Raw genomic sequence first — 18,310 nt, forward strand, 5'->3', positions numbered from 1 at the left:
AAACACAATTTTCACACATTGTGTGTTCGTCACATTATAATCTGTGTAGTATCCCACTATTTTCTGTGTAATTTATAAAATAAAAATAAAAAAAAAAGTGCAAGCATTCAAAGCTGAAATTCAAATTCAAATCATCCACATGATGAATACGCATGTGCACGTATAGCTGTTAATTGTGCCTATGACCAGCACCATGACCTGTGCTTCATGGGAAAGCCACAGGGCATCATCAGGACCTCACTGCCCCCTGCAGGTGACATGGTGAGCTGCGTGTCACTGTGGTCACTTTTCATTCAATCTGTTCATTCTTTCCAACGTCAAAGGGGTTCTGGATCCTATCACATCTTACTCGGAGCGTGCAAAAGGGGTCCCTGTGGGACGCAAGCCCCTCGCAGTTACTGCAACCGTGCGCTGTTAACACCTATGGGCAATTTATCTCACGACATGCAAGAGTTTGGGCGGAATTGGAGAGCCCAGCGGAATAGCCATCCAATGAAAAACATGCATGTAGGAAAAAAATAAAAATAGAAATCCCAGATCCAAGATTGGAATTGGAGCCAGGTATTTAAGATTGAATGAAAACAAACACTGAAATCTACACATTGCATCACTGATTTATTTTGCATTTTCACAAAATAAGCACCATTACAAAGTGCATATGATTACCTTTGAATTTGAGATCTGTAAATAGGGTAGTTTGCATGAACTGTTTGTCTATTTACTGAAATCTTTTCCCATTTCCACAAAAACACTGCCTCTGCGTCATTTAATGAAATGTGGTAGAAACACTTCCATTGTAGATTCATACTCTTTATTTTTTGAGTCATACAATCAAAGCAGGAGAAATATATGAAATGTGCTGTGACTGTTACCTTCATGTATGACAGTAACAGCCAAAGACAACTCAATAAAAATGGAGATTACAGCACTTACTGCATAGCTGTGGTGCAAGAAATAATCAGCGTGCACAAGGTATAAAATGAATCTGAATAAATGCAGACATTGGCTTCTTTGGTACTTAGCTGTAAGCTATTTTATATTCAGACATGCTGAATGAATGAATGAATGAATATATATATATATATATATATATATATATATATATATATATATGAAAATATGGCTAGTAAACAATGTCATAACACAAGGTAATATTGGAACAATATTCTAACATTCTAAAAAGAATATAGAGCTTTAAATTCCAAGTGTAATATTTTACAAAACTATTCTTATTTGGGCACATATATAGTGGGCTGAAATATCCAGCACAGATATTAAACAAGCCAACAACAAAGAAAAATGTAAATCTTATCCTTTTTGTACATAAAGATAAAAAGCAAACAGACATGATATACTATACGTGTTTGTCATTACTTGATAAATCTTATATTGAACACATTGGCATGGCAGGCGGCAGGATAGAAATGGTGTGTACTGGAGCATAATTCACGAAGTAGAATGGGAACATCCCCCCGTCGATGGAGCCGGCGCGGTCAGGGTTCCATTTTAGTCGCTGCCTCCACAGAGCTTCAAGAGCAGTTTTTTGTAGTCTCCTGATGTGTCTCCCTGCCAACACACCACAACAATAAAAGTAATCAGGACACATTTCAGGATCACTTCCATTATATTTCAGGTATAGAGGGTTAGAGCGAGAGGCAGATAGAGAGAGAGTGCGGGTAAGATAGAGAGAGTAAGAGTCAGATAGAGAGATATACAGTATAGAGAGATAGATAGAGAGGCAGATAGAGAGAGTAAGAGTCAGATAGAGAGATATATAGAGATAGATAAGAGAGGCAAATAGAGAGAGTAAGAGTCAGATAGATATATAGAGAGATAGATCGAGAGGCAGATAGAGAGAGTAAGAGTCAGATAGAGAGATATACAGTATAGAGAGATAGATAGAGAGGCAGATAGAGAGATATATAGAGATAGATAAGAGAGGCAAATAGAGAGAGTAAGAGTCAGATAGATATATAGAGAGATAGATCGAGAGGCAGATAGAGAGAGTAAGAGTCAGATAGAGAGATATACAGTAGAGAGATAGAGGCAGACAGAGAGAGTAAGAGTCAGATAGAGAGATATATAGAGATAGATAAGAGAGGCAAATAGAGAGAGTAAGAGTCAGATAGAGAGATATATAGAGAGATAGATAAGAGAGGCAGATAGAGAGAGTAAGAGTCAGATAGAGATATGTAGGGAGATAGATAGAGAGGCAGATAGAGAGCAAGAGGCAAATAGATAGGGAGAGAGGCAGATATGTAAATAGAGAGGCAGATAGAGATAAATACAGTAGATAGGGAGAGAGGCAGATAGAGAGAGTGCGAGTCGGATAGAGAGAGCAAGAGTCATAAGTAGATGGGGAGAGGCAGATACAAATAGATACATAGAGCAGCAGATCGAGATAAATAGATAGGGAGAGAGGTAGATAGAGAGATAGATAAAGATAGATACATAGAGAGGCAGATAGACAGAGATAATAGATAAGGAGAGAGGAAGATAGAGACAGACTCAAATAATAGACTAAATAGAATTTAAAAAATAAAATGGCAATATACGAAAAAAATCAGAAAATATACAATTAAACCTAACCGTTAGATAAGATTAGATTGTCAGTGCACAGAGTACAAGTACGAAGACTCATTAGTAACTGTATACAATAAAATAAAATACACTTAACCAAACGATAAATAAATATAAAAGAAAAAAATAAAATAAACTGACCCAAAACAATAAAAGGGAAAAAATTGGTCATATATAATAACTACTGAAATAAGCCTGACAGTGAACCTGGAGGATAAACCTAAAGATAATAATAATAATAAAAAAGGTCATTTACATACTTGTTGCTAATTTCTGTTGATACTCAATGAGATATACGTACGGAGATGTGCGTGTACAGAGACTTCCCGTAGTTTCTAACGTATTCCTGACGGATGTCAAGCATGTCCACCTCGGAGCGGGTGACCATGATGCGGATCAGGGTGGTGTCCTTGGTCCCGGCTCCCTGCGAGCGGGCGAGGGAGCACATCAATAAAAAAAAACGAGATTGAGCGGAACACGCGGACAAAAAAAACCCCCAAAAAAACCCAACTCATCGTCACTCATTATTTTCTATTGTTTTCTTGTGAAGTAGGTGTTATCTCTTACCCGCATGGCCTTGTAGAGCCTCTCAGCAAAGTAGCCGGGCGTGTTCTTAATGCACTTCACTGAGCAAGAGAGAGGAAAGCAGTGATTCATTACCGCTGATGTGTAACTGCTATAGTACATCCACCCCGGCTGTAGCTTTTAAATGCAGTGTGGAAGAAAAACTTAATGGGGGAACAGCATGATGAGGATAAAACCTGGATGTTGACTCAAAACAATCTAATAGATGAAGCACTGCACACCAAGGGATAGTGCAAATGTGAGACTGAAAAAAATAATAATAATAAACAAGCAAATTAGGTCGTAAAAATATGCTTTCCTAATAGAGGACATAAGAAACACACATTTTTGCATATTTTTGGTCCCCGAAAAGTGAAGTACAACAACACGACAGATCACACAGAACACACTGATTCATGATGACACATCAACTGTACAGACAGGGGGATCAGGGCTCAGGGTATACTATGATACTATGGAGGCAACATTATTGCGTGTCATATGAGTTTATATTTTGGGGGCGAATCGCCGGCGGCAATTGCAAAACGAAACCTGCTCCAGGCCAGTTTTTGAGGTTAACAAGACCCACTGACCAATAAGAACATCAGCTTTCAGAGACACTCTTTTTAAATGTTTAACTGACTGTGGGTGTTATTTGTTCTTTTTCTTTTTTTTTTTTTTTACAATATGCAACTCCTTCTGAGAATACAGACTAATTAAAGCACTGCAGAAATGTGTGACTTCCGTTTATTTGGCATTTAAGGGAATTCAAAGTAGATCTTCAGACACATTCCTTGAATTATAACTTTCCATTATAATAATGATGAGATTGAGGTTTTAAACACACATTATATATTCCTACATTTCTTAGTGTATTTTTGAACATGTTTTCAATAACAGAAATATCACATTTTATTTCAAACTGCTTTTGAAATTGCCGGAGTATAATGTTGGTTACAGCAGGTCGGCAGTAGGAAGTGGCACAACTTCCTGTTTCTAGTCTCTTATGTCAGTGCCGATGTAGCCAAAAGAGCTGAATGATATAAATTATGTAAAACCATTTCTGAAACATTACTCTGACTGCCTCATGGTAATGTCTTATTTTCAAAATTATGTTTATTTCCCTGCAGTTCCCGTATAGCAAAAATAAATATTATTCTGAGTTTGTCACACTACAGAAAAATGTGTGAGGGCACAGGGGGACACACACACACAGCAGAGCGGGGAATCTGAGCTCCACTGTGCGAGATTGCGGCTGCAACAGGCAACCATGTTTCTGGCGGTGGGAGGCGGAGGATCGGCGGGAAGACTTTGCATGAGCTCACGGTCTCCCTGAAGACGCCTTTTACTCCGGGTGTTCATTCCCAAAACAGCGTTTTATCCCAAACTCTGGGCTGTTAGCTCAGCTTATTTCAACACTCATGCTCAGATTCCCAACCTGGCGTTAGTGTCGTGTTAGGGGAGGGGCCAAGCCAAGTATGACCGCCCCAGGTCGTCAAGTCACGATTTAGTCCCACCCAGAGCCTTCGGACCACAAAAATGGTGAGAAACAGTTTAATGGTCTAACTCCGCAATTCAGTACTACATCGTTCAGTCCTTTCACATTTTTTCCACAATGACTTTATCACATGTTTAATGTGTTTAGAAACAACTCACTGAATTCACTTTACAGAGACTTTTTGCCCTACTGGACTGCATTTAAGCACAGTGAGAAGCTGCGGAAGAGTGGTAAGTTTATTAAGAGTATTAAGAGTGAAGTTGTGCTGTGAAATGGTGGGAACCAACATCTAACTATAGAGGAAGGAAGCTCTGTCTGTCAGTCTGTATGTCCTTCGATTATCTTGACAGCTCTTCATCAGATCTACTTCACACTTGGCAAACGAAAACAAAAGCAAATGGTGAGCCAGCGGGGGGCGGGGCTACAGGGCTCAGCGAATGAGTCACGAAGACCATCTTTCCCTGGTGTCTGACTTTAACTGGCAATTTTGTCTTCCATTGTGGAACCCAGGATTTAACCATTGACAGTTTGTTTAACTGTGCCATTCAAATGTCTTAGAAAGTGACCGCACATGGACTAGTTTTAATAAAGTTGAAAAATAGTGAACCTGTCCTGTATGTCTACATAAACAAGAATTCCGTGTGAGCTTTGCAGTTCCATGGGGATGGTTCACCGTTATTAAAATATCAAGCAAAAAAAAATCGAACAGATTTTATTTGTAAGTATAAGTTCAGATAAGTAAGTAAGTAATGCAGAAGAAAGGATGAGGCTGTGATTGTGTTCCGAACTGCATACATTATAATTTTTAATTATTTAAAACTGCCCACTTTAACTAGTGGAGGGAATACACATATTTTTTGAATGGTTATCTGCTGAAGACAAGACTCCATGTTATTTAAATTCATAAAAACAAGGCCTTCATGTATCCAGTTTTGTTAAGGAAACTGTGACGTGATCTCCATTCATAGTATACCTCAAGAGTGAAGTAATGACGGAGACATCTCAATAAAAAAAAATGAGAAACAGGTAAAAAAAATAAAAAAATAAAAAAAAGGATTATGTTACTGTACCATAACCCTTTTGCCTTGACAGCAACGCAGGGGAAAACACAACAAAAATTTAATATATTTCACAAAGCCACCACCTGCTTCAAATACAGTATATTGCCAATAGATCCGTGGAGCAGATTAGTCATAACACAGTGCATTACCTTTTAAAAATGTATGGAAAATATTTCTAACATTATGTAAAAGGGGAATAACCCATGAACCAAATGACTGGTCTACTGTCGTCATAGCTCGTCAAACCTGTAAAAACACATGGGCGTGGCATGTTGTGGACCGTTCTTGTGTGGAGTGCTCAATGTCCTTACCCACTGCCAGCATGCCACTCTCCAAGTCTCCAGACATCTCCCTGTCGATGCTCTTCTCAATGTCCCTGCCGCACATCTTCTGGTACTCCAGGAACACTACGCACACACAATTATATCATCAGATTCTTCACTTACTTGATTTTTCAAGGATTGTTCTAATTTTTGTAAACACTCTTTTCTTAAATTTGTATATACCATTTAACCTTTATTGGAGTCTCTTTCACATGGTTGCTTAGTCACTTAACCATTTTTTTTCCCTTTTACTATGTGCACTGTTGAGAATATGCACAAAGAGTAAACATTTCAGTGGCAACATACACAAGAGAAATAAGAGAAAACGCACGCTGACATTTGGCTAAAAACCTGTAAAATTGCTGACTCTCTATGCATGTACATACCTGCTTTGAGATGGGGTTTGCTGCGGGCGCACAGAATGGCATTAAATTTGGACTCATCGGTACCCAATTTGCTTTCTCCAGCAGCGTACAAAGCCTGGAAAGACATCACCATGACATTATCTTACGTACAAACAGTTAGTGATAACAAGGGTAAATAAATATAGCTGCAGGCAGCATTACACGGGGTCCAGCTTAGTCATGTTAGATATGAATCACAGTTTTCAGAGTTCCCTTTAAACACTCCGAATCACTTTGAATTAGGGATGTTAACAATGAATCGACTATCAATTAATTTTAATAAGAATTCAGTTGTAATTGTATCAATGGAAGTTTTACATCGGCGCAAGGGAGTGCGGGACATTAAAAAGCTGGCACATTCTCCGTTGCAGTCCGTTGCATAAATTACCTGCGCATCCTGCTGGGCTAGAGAGATGTCCACATTGGGTCGTTCATCCCGATTTCCCTAAAGATAAAAAGAACAGCATCAGAACGTAGTTGATCCATACGGATTGCCCCCCACGGTTTGGCATGCATGTGAACCACGAATCAATTGCAAAATTTAACATCACAGTGAAAAATCAAAGCCCGAGCCGCAGGAGCCGGAGCTCAGCTGGAGCGCAGCTTGTGCCTTCTAATAATTTAAAGAAAAAGTTTGCTCCGATTCAACGAAAAATGAAATATTTTACAATATGTCCGCTTGATTTGTCCACTTGACAGGGAAGAACAGATTTGTGAGAAGTGCCGGTACACAACGGTACCCACTCCAGAGTAGTTAACGTGATGGATATGTTTTGGATTGTGATAAAGATAAGATCATAATGTTGAACGGAACATGATGCTGTGACATGATGAGTAGAATAAGGAAAAAAGTCAGATCAGAGAAGAACATACAGAGCGGACACAGACCTGGTGGGCGGAGGAGAAGAGACGACACTTGCAGTTGTGTTAAAAGAGCTGGCTCTTACGGCTCCCAAGCATTTATTTTATCTATAAAATTGTATGAAATATTTTAACATTATATAACATTATTTATAATGATTTAATGGGACTGTAGTCAAATTTACTTATTGAGAAATAAGTGTTTTCGTCCCAAATCAAGACTGGATAGGGTTAAGGCTGAAAAAAATGCATACGTTTAAATTATAATTGAATCGCGTATCGAGAGACGCAGACTCCTCTACAAAATCGACTGTAACTCGCTTCATTCTAAACCAATTTATTACATTTAGTTTTTTATTTAGCTTATTTATTTTAGTTTGTTTGTTTGTTGTACGTGAGAAATTTAACACTATACTGTTTACTGGAAATAAATCAACTCACTGAACTGATCTTGAATGTTGTTTGCATTTGTCTCCTTTTTTTGACTCAAAATCGTGACACGATCCGAACTGTGAGTTTCGTGATCTGTTGCACCCCAAATGGAGGAGGTATGTTGTTAATAAACAGTTAATGAAGGGCTGTGACTATACCTGGGCCAGCGAGATGAGGAGCCTGCGGAAATGGCCGGATGTATCCCCGCTGATGGCATCCTCCAGTTTCTTCTTGTACTCTGAAATAACACACAGTTCACCGTTTGCTCAAGAGCGAATGACACAGCGATCCGCCAATCTGTGTTTTGCAAACTGTCAATGCACCATTCCCTGCAACACAGCTGAAAAGAACAGCTCTTGATAACACCAGGAAAAGGGTTAAAAGTTGTCGGGGGACTTGAAATGAAGGGAGGCGGGATCGTACATCGGTAAATGACCAGTAAATGAGAAATGGCATCACTGACATAACCATGTTAATGACATATAAACTATTTGAATGGTTAAAATCATAAACCCCAAAAAATCAAAAGATACCAATGACTCGAAACAGAGGTATTTTTAGAGAATACAAAATGTTATGTGCAATTTATAGAACAGCTATACTGTGATTTAGAAATTTGGAAAGCCATTTTTTTCTCACATCAATTGTATTTTAGTTCTAGAGTCCATCGAGAGCTAAGCATGCAACAGATTTTATTAATTTTTTTAATATTTTTATTTTGTATCCTCTTCCCTCAGGCCCTTCCTCTACAAATAGGGTAATAGTCATGTTTCAAAGGAGAATGTAGCTGCCAAATCACAAAGAAAAGCAGTAATTCACATATAGATCACCTGGTGAAACTCACCTAGTTTGTAAATCCTGTTGATCTCCTTGATTTCCTCATTGGAGCGAGAAGACAAGATCTCAATCAGGCAGGCTTCATCAGTGCCAGCTCCCTGTCAGGACGGCAGAGCTCATGTGAACTAAATTCTCTCTCCTTTCTGGCCTGAATATAAAAAGCTACCAATATTTTTTTTTCTCCTGTGAAAACATTTGTAAAAATAGCCTCAAACACATTTTTTTCCAAATTGCATGAGCATGCATCATCATTTGTGGTTAAAAGAGAGATGGGGGGGGGGGGTTTAGGGAAACCTTTATAGCGCTGTTGAGCTCATAGGCATCAAGCTCAGCAGGGGTCTTCATCATGGCCATGACCAGCTTCCTGAAGTTCCCAGACAGCTCTGAATGGAGGTCCTTGATCAGATCCTGTCAAGGGAAACAACACATGCTTGGACTAATTCAGGAACCAGCTTCAAGAGCTGCGCTGAAATGCTGCCCGCTAAATATAAAAAATAAAAAAGCCAACAGGGAACGGCTATAAGTGGCTGCCAGGACATCCAATCAGGACATCTGTCTGTTTTACTAGCCACACCAGCACCTGTTGTCTGGGTGTCAATAGCAAGCTGCAAATAATGCACCATAACCATTATATACTGTTTAATTTGTATAAGCACAGGACACTCATAACATCCATTTATAGTAGCATACTTATTTATCTGTGGTTTTATTTGTATTTTTTTTTAATATATAATCTGTCGTTGTACAGCCACACAAGACTGCAACACAAATGCAGATTTTTACCTTCCCATAGGCAGTTTTGAAGGACTTGAGCATCGGCACACGCTGCTTGGTGGAGCGACTGCCCAATAATTCAATAATGGCTTGTTCATCAGTTCCTGGACAAACAATGACTTTATGTTTTTAAAATTTTAAACGATCATGCCTGCAGACCATACATTTCACAATGTAAATGTCAAAATGATCCTTAAGAAAAAAACAACACATAGAAAAGACTTAAGCCTTAAGGGCACAATGCATTACGGCACCTAATTATGCAATTATTATTTAATATAAGAAAGAACTTACCAAAGCCCTTCATGGCCTTTCTAAGGACCTCTGCGTCCCTTAGTGGGTCAGCACCTGGAAAGTCCTTGATTGTTCCTCTGAATCCTCTCTAAGAGCACAAAAAGAGCCATTACGAAAGCACAACGGTGTTATTTTAATAGAAACAGTCTATCAGTTTTGTACAATACAGAAATGCATTTTGTTTTCAAAGTACATCAACTTTTGACACACCGAGTACTTAGCTAGTCCATAACACAATAGAATAACAACAGAAATCCATATTCCATGACTTTCATTGTGTTTCTTACATTTATTGCGGGCGCTACGGGCATGGCTCCTCCTCCGTAAGCCGGCATGGATGGATTTGGAGACGGGGCCTTTGGGTAACTCGGCATGGGAGCCGGCGCTCCCCCGTAACCGGGCATGGACGGGTTAGTTGGCGGGGCACCAGGGTAACCTGGCATAGGCTGGCCAGGCTGACCAGGGTAGCTCATCCCAGGGCCTTGGGGCTGGGGCACGGGCCCTCTTGGCTGCGGGTACAGGCCATATGGCTGTTGGTTAGGGGAGGGTCCACCGTACCCCCCAGGCTGGGGGGCAGGCGGGTATCCCCCGGGGGCCTGGCTGTATGGGGACTGGTTGGCCTGTGGTTGGAAAAAGGGATCTCATAAAATGTGCCCAGAAGCCCATTTGGTAGTGTTTTCATGCAAGCGAGGTTAACCGGCGGCACATTATTTGGAAAGGCTTGCTCATGACAGATTAATGTTTAACAAGTGTTGCAATAGTTCCTTATCTGAACCCTAGCCAAGATACACTTTTAGATCAAAGTGTGGCCGTGATAAAATATGAAATGGGCAAGGATCAGCCTTAGTGCTTTGATCACAGACATGACAATGCAGTATAAATTAATGAATACAGGAAATGGAATTACGTATTAAAAGAGAGAAAAGTTGCAGCAGCACTGGCAGAGGTAGCTAAACAAGAGCATGATTATTTTTTTACTCATGCAAGAGAAGTGGAAAGGGATATTTACCAAGATAGCTGCAAAACTTGGGATTTTATGAAGACTTGTAAAAATCTTACCGTTAAATAAATGGATGTGTTATTCCAATTACAGCCGTTAAAATAATTCTAACTGGAATAATTACAACAATAATCCGATGAGGTTACACGACAGTCGTATCAGATTATTTTCTGGGAGATGGCAAGCATTGTTCACAGACTAGACTTACCATGGCAGGTTCCAGACCGATGGAAGGGTAACCACCAGGGGGCCCTCCTCCCCAACTGCCTACAACAAATAACAGGGATGTCACTCCAATGTGTATGAGGTTTGAACCCTATTGCCAATATTTCTGTCCTTGTGACCCCAGGGAACCCAGACCTGCCAACCTTGGGAAAACATTTTGAGTACCACAATAACGTAACAGGGAGCAGGACTGAATGATTAATCGAACTGAAACCGACATCGCAATCTAACAGAACGCAGTTTTCAAATCGCAAAGCCTGCGATTAATAAGAAAATGTGTTGTTGTTTTTTTACGTGACACAATCTAACCTATAGCGCCATTCAGGGCCAGCTCTTCCTTAAGGCGAGAGAGACTGCTGCCTAGCGCGCCATCCCGGGTGGGGGTCGTAGAGAAAGAGTGATTGGGGCGCATTCTGCACACCTGTCTCCGTCGGTACCGACGACACGTGTGCCAGCGGTGGAGTGCCCGTGATCAGTGCCCTAGAACAGGTAGTTTTTATTTACGTCTCCTAATGGACCAAACAAGTGCGTATCGAACGTAACCATGCGTTAACTCCGTGACTCTGCCCCCTGCCCACCTATAGGGATTGTTTTAAACCTCCGCGCTACCCCCCCACCCCCCCGGTGAGACCCGGTGCTCCAGCCCGGGCCACAGTGTAGAGTGCAGTCCAGACGGAGCCTCTTCCAGAATAATGTCTGGTTTTCTTTGGGGTTTTTTTAACAAGCATAAAACTGTCCCTGAGTGCACGGAGCAGCGCAACATTTTTATAAAAAATTATTAATTTCTGCTGAAACACTGCATATTGTGTGTTCATTTTCAGATTCTAACAATTACAAGGCTTCAAGTTCAATCAATGAGTCAATATTCTTCTATGATTTAAGTTTTTTTCTTTTTAATAATCATACTAACTTGAACTCGAACTATAGAAAGAACTTAAAAAAATAAATAACTCAACTAAATCGCAATTGCAATATTGGTCAAAAAATATATATGATTTATAAAAACAAAATCGCAATTCAATTATTTTCCCAAATTGTTCAGCCCTAACAGGGGGTCTCTGTGGGGGGGTCACTGCTGAATTACTTCACCAGTTATTCGCACCGTGGCCGTCTAGTAACGAGGCTTATCACATCGTATGCACCTACTACGGCTAACTACATGTATAAATCTATCAGATTAGGATATATCCCTTGAACTGCTTCATCTCGTTAAGTTACCGAACATGTTTACCAACTAGAGATGCACCGATTGCAATTTTCTTGGCTGATTCCAATTTCTGATTTTCGAAAAGTCTGACCTGCCGATTTTCATCATAGGTATACGTCAACTATGAGAGACAAAATGAGGAAAAAATCCAGAAAATCACATTGTCCGATTTTTAAAGAATTTATTTGCAAATTATGGAAAATAAGTATTTGGTCAATAACAAAAGTTCATCTCAATACTTTGTTATATACCCTTTGTTTGCAATGACAGAGGTCAAACGTTTTCTGTAAGTCTTCACAAGGTTTTCACACACTGTTGCTGGTATTTTGGCCCATTCCTCCATGCAGATCTCCTCTAGAGCAGTGATGTTTTGGGGCTGTCGCTGGGCAACACAGACTTTCAACTCCCTCCAAAGATTTTCTATGGGGTTGAGATCTGGAGACTGGCTAGGCCACTCCAGGACCTTGAAATGCTTCTTACAAAGCCACTCCTTCGTTGCCCGGGCGGTGTGTTTGGGATCATTGTCATGCTGAAAGACCCAGCCACGTTTCATCTTCAATGCCCTTGCTGATGGAAGGAGGTTTTCACTCAAAATCTCACGATACATGGCCCCAATCATTCTTTTCTTAACACAGATCAGTCGTCCTGGTCCCTTTGCAGAAAAACAGCCCCAAAGCATGACGTTTCCACCCCCATGCTTCACAGTAGATATGGTGTTCTTTGGATGCAACTTAGCTTTCTTTCTCCTCCAAACACGACAAGTTGAGTTTTTACCAAAAAGTTCTATTTGGGTGTCATCTGACATTCTCCCAATCCTCTTCTGGATCATCCAAATGCTCTCTAGCAAACTTCAGACGGGCCTGGACATGTACTGGCTTAAGCAGGGGGACACGTCTGGCACTGCAGGATTTGAGTCCCTGGCGGCGTAGTGTGTTACTGATGGTAGCCTTTGTTACTTTGGTCCCAGCTCTCTGCAGGTCATTCACTAGGTCCCCCCCGTGTGGTTCTGGGATGTCACCGTTCTTGTGATCATTTTGACCCCACCGGGTGAGATCTTGCTTGGAGCCCCAGATCGAGGGAGATTATCAGTGGTCTGGTATGTCTTCCATTTTCTAATAATTGCTCCCACAGTTGATTTCTTCACAACAAGCTGCTTACCTATTGCAGATTCAGTCTTCCCAGCCTGGTGCAGGTCTACAATTTTGTTTCTGGTGTCCTTTGACAGCTCTTTGGTCTTGGCCATAGTGGAGTTTGGAGTGTGACTGTTTGAGGTTGTGGACAGGTGTCTTTTATACTGATAACGAGTTCAAACAGGTGCCATTAATACAGGTAACGGGTGGAGGACAGAGGAGCCTCTTAAAGAAAAAGTTACAGGTCTGTGAAAGCCAGAAATCTTGCTTGTTTGTAGGTGACCAAATACTTATTTTACCGAGGAATTCTCCAATGAATTCATTAAAAATCCTACAATGTGATTTCCTGGATTCTTTCCCCCCATTCTGTCTCTCATAGTTGAAGTGTACCTATGATGAAAATTACAGGCCTCTCTCATCTTTTTAAGTGGGAGAACTTGCACAATTGGTGGCTGACTAAATACTTTTTTGCCCCACTGTATATATATATACTGTACGTAATCATATCCATGATCAGAGAAATCAAATGTTCTGATCATTTGGTCTCATTTGGTATATCTGCTGTATATCAATGATAAATATGTCCCCTGATCTGATCACACTCACGTGATAGGACAGCTGCAGGTACGAACTACCCCTGAAACGTTCAGTTACCACAAAAGTGAGATTGCTGATTTTGACACTGTGTGTTTATTATTGTTCATTATTCACTATGGAACAATAATAGAACATGAAACTGTCCATGAGTTACAATAAAATAAAATACAACAAGGAACAGTCACTGAGTTACAATAAAATAGAATCAGCTGGCATTTCGTACCTGGGTATTTTGACCAAGAATGACATGGTTGGTACATAAAATACATGCAGGTTGGCAGGTCTGGGAACCTCCATTAGTACCAGATGTAGGATATCCATCTTCACCAAGTGCCCAATAATTTAAATGCAATGTTTTTTATTAAATGCCTCTTGGTTTTATTGTTGTTAAGACGACAACTACTACTACTACTACTACTACTACTTACCTTGCACGAAAGGTGCAATACAAATCAAGTGTGTTACCATTATTATTATTATTATAATAATTATTATATATCGTTTACGACAGTTATATTTTAGCTAATTTAGTGATCAACGTTAAATCTCATAGGAAGTGAACTAGGTGACTCTCCGTATAGCTAAAGGCTGAATCATTTCATTATGTTGTCACAACGTGACAGTCATGATGACAGGGCCTTAAATGTCAACATGCATTCATTAGCTGTGAGCGTTTAGGGCTGAAGGTTGACTGACAGGGATGATGGGACGGACCCTGAGTGTTTAGGAGAGCTCAGTAATAAACGGCAGCTGAGTGAGTGAGTATGCGATTTGGCCTGGTTGCCCTCATGACGGTTAGTGGTGTGTTTCTCACTGTGCTACTAGTTAACACGGAGGCTCCAGAATGAGACCACTGTGTGAACGCTGAGTGACGTGGGAGCTGGTTTCCCCTCCCTGCCACAGCACAGGGTTGTGTTCCTGGGAAAGGGAAAAAATAAAAAACCCTTTCACCCAGTTAATTCTAAACCTCGAGATCTCTGCTATACACAGCATGAGTCACGGTTTCTGTGGATGCTGAGCTGGACAAATCTCAAAATCCAATGCACTGACAACACAGTGTCTCATTCTCATTTTACTTTGTTGTCATGAGGCCATTCAACTCAAATGTGTTGAGGTGTTACCTGCTGGTGGTGCAGGAGGGTAGCCTCCAGCCTGGAGAGAGTAACCTCCGGCCTGAGGGTATCCCCCCTGGTTAGGGTAACCCCCAGCCTGGGGAGGGTATCCTGCCTGGGAAGGGTATCCCCCAGCCTGGGGAGGGTATCCCCCGGCCTGGGGAGGCGGCATTCCGGGCTGGGGAGGGTAGCCGCCCATTTGTGGTGGATATCCAGGGTAGCTCATGGTTTGAAATCTAATAAAGAATCATCAAGACATTAGTAGGGGAAAAAGATGATATAATAGTTCAACCAAATAACACTTGTGGGAAAAGTGTCGTCTGAAAGAGAGGTATTCACTAAAATAACTACTTTTCAAAATAACTTATTTCCTTTAAGATGGTGGCTGACTTAAGAGACATAGACTGTGTTGACATAGCAACAAAAAAGCTGAAAACACACCCAGTTGCAAACCAAATCCTCCCTTCTGTCTCCCAGCGGCCCTTCCCCAACAGAATGTTTTTCACGGCATGAGCCGTCAGAGTTTCCACAATGGAGTTATTTAATACCAATAGAGCTCAGTGAGGTGCCGGAAGTGAAAGCCCCATTCATATTCTGAATCTAGGTTTTGATTATCAGCTATAACGTTGTAACCATGCTTATCACAAGCTATTAGATTGTGAAACGATCGGTGTATGCTCCTGTAGAAGAGTAGCCCGTATTTCTATAAAAAACAAACAAACATGTTTTATTCCTGATGTCATGGAAAAGGTTTACACTACCCACAGTCCAGGAGTGAACAGCGACATCTCCGATCGGTGGAGCTCGCTGTTACCATGGAAATGTTTACCACGTCAGTGCCAGCTAGTGAGTTATTGTTACCACTGAACTCTACGATCGTTTACATTAAGTTAACCACAGAGGAATATATTACTAACTATTAACAATATAAACACTATATAATGACAAAGGTTAAATTCAAGACAAAGTGCGCTAAACTATCGTTAGGTTGGAAGTCCTTGGAAAGGCATCATTCAGAATGGTTTATGGATGAGTAGTTACTTAATAATTATGTACACAGTCTTGTATCTGTCTTTTTTTCCCCGTTTTACAATTTTTATATTGCTCTGAATCAAATGTTTTATGGTCACGATTCACCTTGTAGTTGGTTGGCTTGGTTCCAGGCTTCAAACTCGTTATATGAGGATTTCCTGAAGCGTCAGTGGAGTAAATTCATGGAAAAATTCACTTCCGGAACCAGAGCTGTTCAAAAGGTGGGCGGTCACTGTGGAGCTCTATAACTACCACTGCAATGAAATATAAATATAGCGCTATAGTTTAGAAATCCCTTTAGTAATCCCCCAACCCCACTTACCACTGAAAAAAAAAAATGTTTGTTTAAAAAATAAATGTATGTTTAACAAATCATGTTTTTCAGTTAATATGTACAATATCCTGAGTCACCCAGAGTGATCTTTTGCTCACTAACCAGTGATGAAACACGGAATGTCTCTGAATAGACTTCAACTGACTTATAAAGGCAGGGCCTTCTTCCTCCCCTGCTTTGCATTTTATAGCCATGGAAAAAATGACAGATGTAGCTGTGTCAGGATGTCCTGGTCTACCCTGTATGCCTTCTAAACTACTACAAGATAATACTCATAAAGCATTTTTATTTAAATACAAAATACTGTCAAGCAATTGGTCGGGTTTGTTTTATTTTTGAAGGTTTAGTGAAAATTACCTCATGATGAAAAGTATTTTCAACCTAAAAAGACAAAGCCAAAGCTTTGTTTTAACATATTAATGTATACAAAGATATTTCACGTCCTCCTGCCATCAACAACCATAGTTTATCAAGTTTAACATGTATACATAGAAATAAGAGAATAATTACAATAGCTTCCGAACTATGTCGCTCATCTGGTTTTTAACAACCTACATCATCTACTTGTCATTTACAGGCATTCTTCTTCTTAATTTGTACTTAAGTATAGTCAGCTTCGCAGACTTTCGACTTTTACTCCTATAAGTTTCACAGCAAATATGTTATGTACTGTATATATAACTACATTTCTTGCTTTAGTTAATAAAAGTAACTAAAGCATGATTTATTTATAACTTATAGCCCCTTTCCCACAGGGAATCCGTAACATTGCTGGATAAAAAATATCCGGCGAAGGCAGTGGGTAGTCATTCACACATTGGACTCCTTTACGGAGAACTTCCGTATGGAGTCTGTTCCCACATTAGACGATTGCTACGGATACAGTGCGTAATGGGTTAGGGTTAGCATTATGTGTAGATGCGATCGATTGGACAATCTGTCGGCAACAGACTTACAATCTGAATTGGTTTCCTTTTTTTCCTGGCTCTCAGAGAGCTCCGCTTCGGTTTCCACCTCCCTGTCCTCCCACCCCTCCTAGACAGACTTGGCTCCCTTCACCGACCGAGCGGGGACGGGGGATCTGTGCCCGGGAGTCTCCGGCTCCGCGCTCCGGTGCAGCCGGCGGGCAAGCGAAGCGCTTCTGCCTGATGTCCCCGCACCGCAACCCCTAACTCTAAAAGACATGTCTACGGTCTGGGCGGCATTTAAGAAGAAAAATAATACATTTAAAGAACATAAAGACCTCCCTCTGTTGAGACTGGACGTGTTTCTTCGCGCCTTTGCAAGAAAACAAATTACTTTTGGAATATTTGTACAATATTACAAATATATTCAAAAATATTCTTAAAAACCCACTCTATGTGCCTCGCCAGTATTTGAATTAACTCAACACCTACTATACGAGACGGCAATGTTACTGCTTCCATTCACACACACTTCCATTCACAGCCATACTGGCATTTTCCCGGAACTTATACTAGGACAAGAGTGGGGAAATTTACGGAAGGACTTTTACAGAACATCGAAACCGGCTCCTGTTCCCACATGACGCCAATACAGAACATTGCCAGCAGATTTTCCGCTTGGGAAAGGAGCTTTATATTCATCCATATAAAAAATAGGGACTTCATCTATCAAACTGCTGATTTAGGATTGCTCATCATTGATTCATTAGGTCCATATCCTTGTAAATATCAACATCTAAAACACGTTTTATTAAATTGTAATTTCAATTGTAATCAGGATCTGCATGAGCACTAATCTACAGAAAAAAAAACATGACCAGTGGCACTTTATTCTGAATTGTAGGCTCTGTTATATCAAGATTCAAGGGGTTACCTGTCACGTACATACGCTCATATATATGAAGTGAAATGTCATGACACCCGGTGATTACGCACAATAAGCTCTAAAATTACTTATAAAGTTCTAAAACGTGCGTAGTCGACAACGAGGGGCTCGCCGGAACTGGACATGACAAGTACTTTCACTTTCGTCACTTTGTGTCATGGTATTTGTGCTTTTACTCCAGTGAGAGCTCCGAG

At 40.5% G+C, this 18,310-nt stretch overlaps 1 protein-coding gene across 3 annotated transcripts in view; it reads right to left on the reverse strand.

Annotated features, from left to right (window-relative positions):
* Positions 1 to 610: 610 nt before the first annotated feature.
* anxa11a (annexin A11a) overlaps positions 611 to 18,310 on the reverse strand; it is an 18,352-nt gene continuing 652 nt past the window's right edge. The window contains exons 2-16 of one of the 3 annotated variants that reach the window (XM_080017123.1): positions 16,037 to 16,185; positions 14,909 to 15,135; positions 10,837 to 10,895; positions 9,916 to 10,248; positions 9,629 to 9,716; positions 9,344 to 9,438; positions 8,855 to 8,968; positions 8,568 to 8,658; positions 7,882 to 7,961; positions 6,819 to 6,875; positions 6,413 to 6,506; positions 6,015 to 6,110; positions 3,148 to 3,206; positions 2,882 to 3,004; positions 611 to 1,566 (exon numbers count right to left, since the gene is read on the reverse strand). In XM_080017123.1, the coding sequence (XP_079873249.1) occupies positions 1,507 to 1,566; positions 2,882 to 3,004; positions 3,148 to 3,206; positions 6,015 to 6,110; positions 6,413 to 6,506; positions 6,819 to 6,875; positions 7,882 to 7,961; positions 8,568 to 8,658; positions 8,855 to 8,968; positions 9,344 to 9,438; positions 9,629 to 9,716; positions 9,916 to 10,248; positions 10,837 to 10,895; positions 14,909 to 15,125 (1,566 nt within the window). In that variant the 5' untranslated portion in view covers positions 15,126 to 15,135; positions 16,037 to 16,185 and the 3' untranslated portion in view covers positions 611 to 1,506. The remainder of the gene's footprint in view (positions 1,567 to 2,881; positions 3,005 to 3,147; positions 3,207 to 6,014; positions 6,111 to 6,412; positions 6,507 to 6,818; positions 6,876 to 7,881; positions 7,962 to 8,567; positions 8,659 to 8,854; positions 8,969 to 9,343; positions 9,439 to 9,628; positions 9,717 to 9,915; positions 10,249 to 10,836; positions 10,896 to 14,908; positions 15,136 to 16,036; positions 16,186 to 18,310) is intronic. The other 2 variants (XM_080017122.1, XM_080017124.1) reach the window with 2 other exon arrangements.

This window comes from Zeus faber (genome assembly GCF_960531495.2).
Source record: "Zeus faber genome assembly, chromosome: 16".
Taxonomy (NCBI): Eukaryota; Metazoa; Chordata; class Actinopteri; order Zeiformes; family Zeidae; genus Zeus; species Zeus faber.